Consider the following 12,119-nt stretch of genomic DNA (forward strand, 5'->3'; position numbering starts at 1 on the left):
CCACACAGTGACCCCCTTCTCCAGCTGACACTCAGCAGAGAGGGCAAAGGCTGAATGAACTATGAAGACAGTCTCCCCCTTAAAAGGGCATATTGGTGGGGAAAGCTTGCACTGCTGCCCCCTCCCCCACCCCCAGCTATGGATAACTAGAGGGCTTCAGAGCTGCTAATCTGGGACCTTTCACCAGCACTAAGATAATTTAAGCAAAACCAAACAAGATAAAAACTCCCTCTCCCCAAGAGTCTCTCTCATTACTCATTTTGGATCCTTTCCAAATTAGCACCAATTTGTTTCAAGAGTCAGGAGCCCCAGTCTGCTCAGGCGGTGAGGGGTAAAGGCAAAGCTAAGAGGTCCTGACAATGAAGGGAAATAGACAGTGGGCTCCTAGGGTTTACAAAGTATGGTGATAACCACTCAGAGTCTAAAGAGAGGGAACCTCCCAACCTGGGACAGAAGATTTTGGAGGTCCCAGAAAAAAAAGGCAGTGAAGGCCCCTCTCTTCTCTGTACTTTGCCTACCTTCCCCTGGATCTCTTTCATCTTGTTGCTATTCTGAGAACTGAAATCTTCTCCTAGCAGCCTCTGTCTCTCTGAATCCTTGCTCGCTGAGATGAACCTGGACAGCTGGTACTTGCTGGCCTGTCTAAGCAGCAGCTGCAACACATAACTGCACTGTGTCCACACTCGCAGAGCGGAGTGTGGCTGTTCAGTCCCTGAAACTAAGCTAACACTGTTAACAAGTTATAGGCGGCACTGTGCGAGAAGGCCAAGCAGAACGAGACAAAAAACAGAGTCGATTTCAGTAGCAGAGGGAAAGACACAGGAGCTTTACATTGTCTACTTCTCGGAATTATTTTCAAGGCTATTAAATAGTCCCCACTGCAATGCCAATCAATGTAATAAACACAAACGAGGGCAGAGTTGGTCAGCTACAGCCTCCCATACCCTACCCAAATGAATCCAATCCCTATAGAAAAGTCTTGTTGAAGGCCTGTAAGGCGCATAGAGGCTCATTTGTATTCCAACAGTTTTGCTTAGCGGAAGCCACAGTGTGAGCTCTCCAGACATTCGGCAGAAAGGTGGTGGCTGGGTATACTACCTGTGGAGTGGGTTCCACAGATGGCTGTAGGACAGCGGGTTGCGAAGGGCCAGCAGGCTGCGTCGCAGGAACGGTCTGAGCTCCATTTGTCTAGACAATGAGTGACACAGCAAACGAGCATTACATACATTTCTTCAATTAGCTCTGGGAACCGCTGAATACCAAGTGCCTTCAAGTAGGTGTGCGCCAAATTGGAAGGCAGGCCTGGAGTCCCAGGAACACCAGGCACCATCCTGCATAAGCAACTTTGTTTTATGTTTCTGAACCATCTGTCAGGACCTCTTTCAAAAATTTACAACTGAATACTGACTTAATGCAACTTTGAAACTTTACTATGCAGAAGAAAAATGTTGCTTTCCCCCCTTAGTTTACTTTTGCCACAGCACTGTACTGTATTTGCTTTTTAGTGTCTGCTGCTGCCTGATTGTGCACTTCTGGTTCCAAATGAGGCGTGTGGTTCCCTGGTCAGTTTGTAACTCTGGTGTTCATAACTGAGGTTTTACTGTATGGAGACTGATGCCTCCCAGTTATAATGAGTAACATCGCATGCCAGAGAAGAGACCAATGGTGCTTTGACCTACTGCTTAAATAGTGATTATTGGTTTTCTCCAGTTTCCCTGCTTGCCACTCCATACTCCCGTACCCACAACAGTACTGCAGCTGGTCACTGCCGCTCCGAAGCACCCAGCTGGCATGGATATCACAGCAGTAATCCCTCTCCCAACAGAGAAACTGATCTTGACTCTTATGTCTAGGGCCCTACCAAATTCATGGCTGTGAAAAAATGCATCATGGACTGTGAAATCTGGCTAGTGTAGAGGAGGGGCAGGACTGCGGGTTCTGCAGCTGCTGGCTAGGAGCCCAGCTCCGAAGGCAGAGCCGCCGCCAGCAGCAGTGCAGAAATAAGGGTGGTAATAGCACAACCCCTCTACAATAGTCTTGCAGCACCTTCCTTGGTCCTCTTTTGGGTCAGGATCCCCACCGGTACAACACCATGAAGTTTCAGACTTAAATATCTGAAACCGTGAAATTTACAATTTAAAAAAATCCTATGATCATGAAATTGACCGAAAGGGACCGTGAATTTGGTATGGTGCTAATTATATCCCTTGGCATGAGACTTGTTCTGTTTCACACTTTGGGATTGCTTTGGCCGTGAGAATTCCTGCAGGCAGATTACCAGTGCTCTGCTCTTGGGGTCTCATGAGAAGTGTATTACAGTCACTGTCCAGTAGGGACAGATCTATGAATGCCTCATTCATCTTATAGTCCCCTCTATCAAGGGACCCAGCTGCCTGATACAACGGGTATGTAGGTATTTGGAGCAATCACATGAGACACATACCAGCCGGGAGTTCTCAGAGAAGGGATTGAATTCATCCAAGCCGCCTTGGTTAGCATGTGTCAGCTGTGTCACTGAGGGATCCTGAAAGAGAAAGGGGCTTAAGACAAAGGTAGGAGTTAAAGGGGAAAAAAAGGCACAGCCTCTAGATAACCAGTTTCACATGTTCCTTACATTTGTCAAGCTAAACAAAACCAGTGACTGATCAGAGCTTCCAAAAACAATACCATGTCGTGAACACTTAGTGCTTTTTACCTAGTTTACAAATAGCGAAATAGAGGCAAAGAGAGATTAATTTGTCCAAGATCAGTCTTCAGCACAGTTGCAACGAGGACCCAGATTTCCTCTCATCTCTGAACTTTACTCACTAGACCAGTGGTCTCTAAACTTTTTTGATCGCGCACCCCAACAGTAAAAAAATTTTGAGCATGACCCCTCCCACTCCCAGCTGAACTGCAGAGGGAGAGGTTAAAAAAAAAAAAAAAAAGCCACTCAGACTCCTGGATGAACTGCTGGGGGATGGGGGGGGGAGGGAGCGGCACTGCTCTGGCAGGTGCTCCTCCTGCGGCGCACCCCGAAGGATCCTCGTTCACGCACCACATTTTGGAGACCACTGCACTAGACAAGAGCTACCCTGAAGGCTTTTGTAAAGCTGAAGAAACTGGTAGTCCATGTTGAGATGACGCTACAGTCTGCCTTCAGGTAACGCTCCAGTGTCCTCAGGATGACAGAGTCTCAGTCAAGTGCAGCTGAACAGGTTTTCAGGTAGAAAGGTAAGCTAGGTGACAGACATCAGCTACCACAAACTGCTTTCATGCAGCCCTCTTTTGGACTACCGAACTATCTCCCAAAGCAGCCATTCTGACAAGGCAAAAGAGCTATGAAGAATAAGGCTACGGTTTCAGGTTAACTGAACACACTATCATGCTTGTAAGTTTAAACCCAGATTTCAGTTGGAGTGTCAGTTTCTCCTTCCTCCACTTGTGCCAGTCTCCTTTTGGTCCCTTCCCATAATCTTACTGCTATGCAAAACTTGAAGACAACTTTCTTCCTCCTCTGTTGCACATTATTTAACCCAAGTCTCGTGTGTTGCAGTTTGTATGAAAGCACGTATAGAAAGCCAAGCTGGGCTTCACTAAAGGTTGTCTCTTTAATAGCCAGACGCTGACTGCTGCTGACCCTGAAGTGTTCTTTCTCCCAAAGGTAGAATGAGGTACAGTTGCTTCTCTGTAGAAGCCTTGCTCACAAATGGAACAGCCATGTAATTTTATCTCTGAAGTTCTGCTTAAACAATGTGTTTGCTCCTCTCTATCAGCACAAGCCATTTTATTTTTGTTGTTAATGGGGTAAAAAGTAATTGCTAGGCTGGGCAGGGGAGGAGGAAGAGTGAATTCACATGTGTAAAGGTTGGTCAAGTTTCCTGTTGGGTAAGCTCCGTAACATAGGAGCTGTAAACCCTGGGAAAGCCAGCTGACTTGTCTCAAACATACTGTAGATAGGTCTCTTGCCTTCCAGTACAGCTTTCTGATCAAATGTGTATAAAAATCTCCGTTTAATGAGTAACTTTAGACACTCCCTGCCTAACTGGTTACACAAGTTTATGAATCACTCCAGGATGAAGTCTCAGAAACAGGTACAGGTTCTTAGATGCTGAATTGTATTCACCAGGCAGAACAGAGTTGCAGAAACATTCTAGGGAACCTATATATGTCAGCAATTCTGCAGGCAGGGGATTTCCAGAACCAGGGGAGGCTCTAAGTATTTTGCCGCTCCAAGCACGGCAGGCAGGCTGCCTTCGGCGGCTTGCCTGCTGGAGGTCCCCGGTCCCACAGATTCAGCGGCACGCCTGCGGGAGGTCTGCTGAATCCGCGGGACTAGCGGACTCTCTGCAGGCATGCCGCCAAGGCAAACCTGCCTGCCGCCCTCGCAGCAACCGGCAGAGTGCCCCCCGTGGCTTGCCACCCCAAGCATGTGCTTGGCGTGCTGGTGCCTGGAACTGCCCCTGCCTAGAACAAAGGATGCACGTTCTAGTCATGATCCACAGGGTGAAGCACATGGGGAAGAAAAGCACCACTTTAATCAAGTATACTTACAATCTACCTCTAGATTTAACCACAAATGCCCTGTGAGCTGGAGATGTTGGGCAAAGGAGGGAGCCTAAACCATCAATGTCTGCTGCATTTAGCTTTTTTTAAATCAAGTTTCAATTCCTCTTCGTTTGTAATCCCATGAAAACCTTCCACACGTGAACTCTGACAGTGCTGTCTTCCTGAGTGCATGGACAGGTAGTCCTACCCTCTCTGCATCTGTTTATGGCTTTCCCAAGTAGCAAAGCGAAGCTAACAAGCTTTTCACAGTTGTTCATTAATTGTGTGTTCCTCAACTTTCTGGATGCACAACATGAAACACCGAGAGCCAGATTTACTTTAACTTGACCAGTTTTACACACCTTGAAGGCAGTATGCCTTGTCTACACTAGACTTTTAAAATGTGTTAGTTAGAACATGGCAGCTACCATGTGCTAACAGCTAACACAAACTAACTATAAGGTCCAACAGATGGCTACCACATCAGGAACAAAGTTTTTAGGAGCACAGGAAGGTAAGACTGTTCAAAGAACCCGAGCTATCCAGCTGGAAAAAACTTCCTATACCTCAGAATCCCTATTTGGGTAGTAAAAAGTGTTGAGTTTCCTGTCACCTACCCAAGGCTGGAAGGGCTGCAGTGCCGCAAAGAGAACTGAGCTGCCTCAGGATAGATTCAGAGTTGCAGTAAAAAGCTACAATTTTGATCACTTGCTGCTGCAAAACAGTTTGATTCGATTTTGAGAGAAAGAAGACCTTTAATATTATTTTATAGCCTTTAAAAAGTGAATACTTAGTTGTGGTTCCCAGGGCCAGGTAGTTTAATTTGCAGATCAGAGTTGTTTAACAACTATAGATGTGAAGACTTGACTGATTTAAAAGAAACTGCAGTGTGTTCGAGTTTTAAGGGGAAAAGAGCTATCAGGCAGAGGATACCACTGAGGGCTCTGGCTCCTATAAGCCTAAAGCACATGGAGAGTGGAGCATTGTTACAACCTGTTAAAAGTCTGAGATATTTACACCAGGGGTTCCCAAACTGTGGTATCTGAGTTTGATGTTCCATCAATTCACCTGGCAATTTTTTAAGGCAGTATGTGAACCAATAAAGTTTGGGAGCTGCTGATTTAGCAAACACTTTCTAGAAGTCATTGCAAGCTATCCCTAGGTTTCACATCCGAAAGATGGAATGCTTGGTAGTTCCCAGAAAGTACAAGAAGAATTTGATAATGTCAGTCCGTTGAAGCGAGAGCAAGATCTTTTCATTTCCCACATGCTGCTCATGGGAAACGCACGGGAGCAAATAGTCTCACTTTGTTCCCAAGAAGCATATTAGTAGATTGCTCTGTGAGATGCACTGAGGAGACTCACAGATTTACCTGTTTAGCTTTCTACAGTCAATAAAAAAGGATTTTAGTTCTTTACATTCCGCTGCAGTTTGCAAGCCCCAAATGGCCTTGATCTTGAACCAAACTCTTCTAAAACAGACTAAAAAGCTTTTAGAGACTAAGCTGCGAAGACTGTGTATTTGTTTTACAGGCAAGCCTCACAAATAGATACAAAAAGCTAGTTTTATTACTGTGCTAATTGATGGATCCAAACACTTCTGTGGCTGAGCAAGAATTGGAGTACATCAGGTTTGTGCAGGATGGGAAACTTGTACTCTCTTCTGGTAAGACCTGGAATCTCGATCAGCTGATTTATTACCTTTGTGATTCTGACAGCTTTAGGAGTTGTGGAGATCAAGGTGGAAGAGCTCACATCTCAACGGGCTGGCTTGAATGTAGAGGTGTTCACGCAGACAGTGCGTAAGTTCAAGTAAAGGCAAAATCCTCATGCTGTTATTGACCATAGCATCAGTCACAATCTTGCACTTGCTATTCTGTATCTCAGAAGATTATCCCACCCTCTTAAGAAATTTCAATTTATTTTGACTATAATTTAAGATGTTAGTTTTTATATCCCGAAGGATGCTGGAGACTTAAAGCTCTTATCTACACCTTTGAGGCAAACATGCGCTACTCTGGAGCTATCTGCCATGTATACTGGGTTGCTGGAGCAATTAGCAAAAGTCATTTGGCTGTCATTTATGTGGACTATACCACAGAAACAGAACCAGATTTCAGGAGATCAAAACAGGCACATCTGTGAGTGTACAGTGCATTTCATTACTGACCCTCTCAGTACCATGAATTAAATCTCCTACTTATCAAGGGAAAGATACCTTGTTGTTTGAGGGTTTGCAAGAGCTTGGAAGTGCTGTGCAGGAACCAGAGCAATAGACAGTCCTGAACCTGACTCCTGAGGCCTAAAAATATATCCTTTGGCATGACAAACCCAAAGGGTAAATATGCTTCTGGGGAAAAGCTGCAGAAAATTCTGGACTACATGTTCAAAGCTGCTATTGGGCATCCACCACCATCGTATACCTGGTTTCAATTATTTGAATCGACATACTGGCTAAGAGATTAAAAGTATGATAAAGAATTGCCCCATTAACGCAATATGTTAATTGTCAAAATGCCAAAATGGACTAGTGCTATTCTGCATAACCATGATCTAGATTTCAAATCAGATGGACAATGTCTACAGCTATTTGCAGAGTTGTGGTAGCAGTGTTAGCCCCAGGACATTAGACAAATATAGTGGGTGAGATAATAACTTCCACTGGATCAACTTCTATTGGTGAAAGAGACAAGCTTTCGGGTTACACAGAACTCTCTTTAGGTCTGCACGCTCTGTAAGAACTCTGGGTAGCTCCAAAGCTTGTCTCTTTCACCAACAGAAGTTGATGCAATACAAAATATTATCTCACCCACCTTGTCTCTCTAATGTCTATAGAGTTATTTAGCCATTAGAGTTTTTACTTGAAATTGAAATAAATTACATGGGCTCTCGTGAGTCCTTCAGACTGCTGGTGGCTGGCATTTTCATCTATATTAAAGCAATACAAAACTGAACATAAACCCAAGTGAGAAACACTCACTTTAGAAAACAGAGAACATGAATGAGAAACCCTGACCCAACAGTCCAAAACAGAACATGCAGAATGCAAAGAAATGTCTTTAGACAACTGCAGCAACGACTGTGAAGATATCTGTACCCTTGCTTTAAATCTGTAACAGGAAATCAGGGTGGATGCGGGCTGGGGAAAGTTGTAGGCAGAAGCTACAGACAAGCTTAAGCGATAATGCTATTTTTCTAATTTCAATAAAGCTCTTTGTTCAGTGTTAGAAAAAAGTGACTTAATTCTTTGCTACAGTCACACTACAATATTTTGTTTTAGTTTACTTCATAACACCAGACTTAAAATTAGGATGAGCACATTTTCTTGTCAGACAACCAAATGTGACGCCTCAGCCAGCCACCCATGGACAAGTGATTAGAATCTTTTCCCCCAGCTTGCTCACTACATTAGACACAGCATGTCCAGAAAAGTTTATATTATACTAGTCATATGAGACAGAAAATCCCCCCGCCCCCAAAGAAGCCTCCCAGTGGATGAGTAAGAACCCCATTGGAAAAACAGACAATTGAAGCTCATTTTGACTGCAGAGAGAGAGAGAAAGAATGTAAGAAACTGAAGTTATTCAGCAGAAATGGAAAGCATTCCTCTGGCAGACACATACATACCTCCGAGTTCCTCTCTCACCTTCTTTACATGGATTATTAAAAAAAAAAAAAAGTAGAAGACTGCCATCCTAGAGTCACCTGGCTCTAGATTACATCTATCCTATTGTTTGAACAATGGGCTAAACTCAAGCACAGCTCGGTTTGGTCAATGATTCTGTAGCAGCATGATGATCACAAACCAAACCAGAGTATTTACACACCCCCGGTAGGCAAATGGACAATATTCATATTTCCAAGCCACTACATTTGCCCAATAAAGGTGATAAAAAAAAAACACGAGCCATTTCTAGTTCTCAAACACACCCCAGCAAATATTTCTGTTTTCACTTGAGTATACACAAGATTATTTCTGCTTCCTACTCCCCTTGGCTTTATAATAAAATCAAAATCTTTTGTTATTAAGATTTTAATTACTGCAGGGTCACCAGATTTCAATACCACAAAAGCTGTTCACGAAATAAGAGGATATGCACCAAGATACAGCTTCCTGTTACGCCCTGACACTTTTCTGTCATGTAATAAAGGTAAATAACTTTTTATAGATTTCTGAAATGTGAAGTGTTAACATTCATATTCACACCTACAGCCATGTTACTCAGGGTCAGACTGTTTTTGGAGCCCTCCACCAACTCCCTAGGTAAATAAATGCAGGTTGCAAAACAGCACACACAGACATCAACTCAGCACAGAAAGATTCCAGGCAACATCCAGCGTGTGTACAGGGCCCCAAAGCACCTCAGAAAGAAGGCCTTTCTCTTAGACTGCCAAGGCTAAACCTCTGTTAGAGTATGCATTTAACTCTGTATGCTGAGCAGTATTGGCAGAGGAGAAGGACCCCTAGAGCATATGGACATAACCTTGCACAAGCCAATACAGAATGTGAAAAAGCACCAGTTGTTATGCCACAGTACAGCAATGCAACTATCTGACTGATTTAACACATCTACAACTCTGTCCTGACACTTGCAATCCAGTGTTGCTAGAGCTTCCTGTACCACTGTATCACAGTAACTCACACCATGTCATGTACATCCAGAGAGATTTTAATGTCTCATTCGCTTGTTAGAATAAATTCTGCAGAAAGAAAGCATGCGCTCTTCAAACCAAGAGCATGGTACGCACATTTACCACAAGAATATGCACATAGACCAGGCAATGCTGGTACATTATTAGCCTCGATACTCTGCCTTAATATTGTCCCATGACCGATTCCCATTCACTTGCACGCTCATTCAATGGGCCTGATTCTCCTCTCACTCACACTGCTGTGTATGCTCCAACGTAGAGCTGGTTACAGTTAGTGAATAACATGGCACAAGGTATCTATGACAGAGCTTGGCCAGTTACAAACCTTATTTTCACCATATGGTGGGTGACTGCCAGCATAACTGAATGGGAGACAGCAGGCACTGGCTGATATAGCCAACATATTAACCTAAGAAGTGGAAATAGCTGCTCAAAAAGATTGAGAACCGCTAGCCCTTGATATACAATGGGACAGCAATCTTTCCTAAAAGGGGCCACAGGACACAGCTGCACTTGAAATAGTGTCTGTTCTTAATAAAGACTATTTCCCAAGATAAGCTTCAAGAAGGTAAGAGAGGAAGGGCAATCTTGTGGTTAGCATATAGGACCTGAGTTCAGTTCTTCCCACAGACTTCCTGCATAACCCTGGGCAAGTTGCTTAACTCTCTGTAAAACAGGAGTGATAGTACTACTTTTCTCCCACACTTTGTCTGTCTGCTTTATTTAGATTGTAAGCTCTTTGGAACAGAGAACATCTCTTATGTGTATGTAATACCAGAAAGCACAATGGAGGCTTTCCTCTCAGCAGGGACTGTAATACAAATAATGGTTCTCAGATTAATTTAGACCAGTGGTTCTCAAACGTTTTGTCCAGCTGTACTTGTGTATAACGACTAAGGCCTAATCCTGCCATGGTTGCAACACCCAGAAAAGCCAATGGGAGCTGCACTTGGAACCACTGGCAAAACAAGGAGCCTGACAGTGTCCCAGGCAGTGCCTACTTCTCCCAACCCACCGGGGATGCCCTACCCCAGGACTGCGACTTGGAGCTGCAGGAAGGGGGGCTCTGAGTTGCACGGCAGGTGAGGTGCATGGCACTGCTGGGTGGGTGCACTAGGCCCCGCGGACTGTACAGCCTGGAGAGAGGAGCGCACTGAGCAGCACGCACCAGGCAGACTGTGGCGCTAGGGGAGGGTGCAGCACGGGTTAAGGGGCTCCCGAGGGGGGAGTGGGAGGAATGGAGGGCAGATGGGGCAGACCCGGGGCACGGGGGGCGGGGGAAAGCAGAGCAGCTCTGTGCCCCCTCCCGGACTTGCTGCTGGGTCCCGCCTCCCCCGATATGCGCCGCAGACCTGGGGCTCCCAAAGGGCTGGCACAGCCCCACAGGATCGAGCCCCCATCAGTCCCGCCCTCTCGCCCCTGATTGGGCGGCGCGGGTCAAAGAGACCCCACCATTGGCAGGCGGCCCCTCACTCAGCGCCACGTCCCGGCTCTGGGGCAGGGGACGGGGAGCCGCGCGGCTCGGAGGCGCTCTCCTACCTGGAAGGGGTTCACGTCCACCGGGTCGGCGAACGGATTGGTGTCGTAGGCCGACATGGCAGGGTGCAACTCCGTGCCTGCGCCGCCCTCCCCGCTTGCTCGCTTCCTGCTCCCTGGGAACGGGACACTTCCGGGAGCGAGACTGCGCGTGCGCCCAGCTCACAGTCCGGGACGGGCGTCGACTAGTTTCTGCCAGGTGACAAACAAACAGAGTTTGTGACGTAACGGGCTGGCTGAATCCAGGCGCATGCGCCGCGAGGAGGAACAGACGCGACTAGGTTCGCGCTCGCGGGCGGGGCCAGTTGTAACGTCTGTGTGACGCCGCGCCGGAGCGTGCGCGTGCAGTGCCTGAGGGAGGCACACGGACGGCTAGGGGCGGAGTCTGGCGTTAAATGAGAGGCGGGTGTGGTAGGGCGGGAGGTTGCTATGGGAAGGTGGTGACACGCCTACGTGGTTGTGCATACCTGGGGAAGGAGGTTGCACACACAATAGGTTACCAATAGTGGGGAGAGGGTCGGGGATTGCACACATGGGGTGAGTTGATGTGGTGCGACCGTTCAAAAAGGGGCTGTGCACAGTGGGGTTTGCACACAGCTTCCGGAGAGTGGGGAAAGGGCTGCACACGTATTGGGGGGTATACACGTCCTGGTGTATATGTAGTGGAGAAGGGGACTGCACACGAGGGGATTGCACGTGTGGGGCGGGGTCTGTGCACACGGGGTTGCACACATGCCGGTCTATATGGGGGGCTGTTCACACGGGATTGCATACATGGGGTTGTGTATAGTGGGGGATTGCATATGTGGGGAGAGGGGATGTGCACAGAGCGGGTTGCCCCATGCTTGTATATATAGTGGGGAAGGGGGCTGTGCATACTGGTTGGTCACATAGAGGTGTATATAATGGGGAGGAGGCTGTGCACACGGGGTTGCACACATGGTGTATATAGTGAGGAAGGGGATTGCATATGTGAGGAGAGGGGCTGAGCACAGAAGGGGTTGCACACGAGGGAGGAGTATAGTAAGGAAGGGGATGGCATACGTGGAGAGAGGGGCTGCGCATACAGGGGTTGCACACGGGGGAGGGGTATAGTAAGGAAGGGGGTTGCATACATGGAGAGAGAGGCTGCGCATACAGGGGTTGCACACGGGGGAGGGGTATAGTAAGGAAAGGGGTTGCATACGTGGAGAGAGAGGCTGCGCATACAGGGGGTTGGGTATTGTAAGGAAGGAGGTTGCATACGTGGAGAGGGGCTTGCCATACAGGGGGTTGCACACGGGGGAGGGGTATAGTAAGGAAGGAGGTTGCATACGTGGAGAGAGGGGCTGCGCGTACAGGGGGTTGCCCCATGCTAGGGCAGGCTGTATCTGGGGGAAGGGCTGCCCGCCCCCCCCCCCCCG

General features: G+C 47.0%; 1 protein-coding gene across 1 annotated transcript in view; it reads right to left on the bottom strand.

The window, feature by feature from the left end:
* Positions 1-10,896, bottom strand: part of SCAMP2 (secretory carrier membrane protein 2) — a 28,387-nt gene extending 17,491 nt beyond the window's left edge. Inside the window, exons 1-3 of the mRNA XM_050966856.1 lie at positions 10,720-10,896; positions 2,444-2,524; positions 1,099-1,188 (exon numbers count right to left, since the gene is read on the bottom strand). Coding sequence (XP_050822813.1) covers positions 1,099-1,188; positions 2,444-2,524; positions 10,720-10,776 — 228 coding nt within the window. The 5' untranslated portion in view covers positions 10,777-10,896. The remainder of the gene's footprint in view (positions 1-1,098; positions 1,189-2,443; positions 2,525-10,719) is intronic.
* Between the last annotated feature and the right edge of the window lie 1,223 nt (positions 10,897-12,119).

Source organism: Gopherus flavomarginatus, chromosome 9, assembly GCF_025201925.1.
Source record: "Gopherus flavomarginatus isolate rGopFla2 chromosome 9, rGopFla2.mat.asm, whole genome shotgun sequence".
Classification (NCBI taxonomy): Eukaryota; Metazoa; Chordata; order Testudines; family Testudinidae; genus Gopherus; species Gopherus flavomarginatus.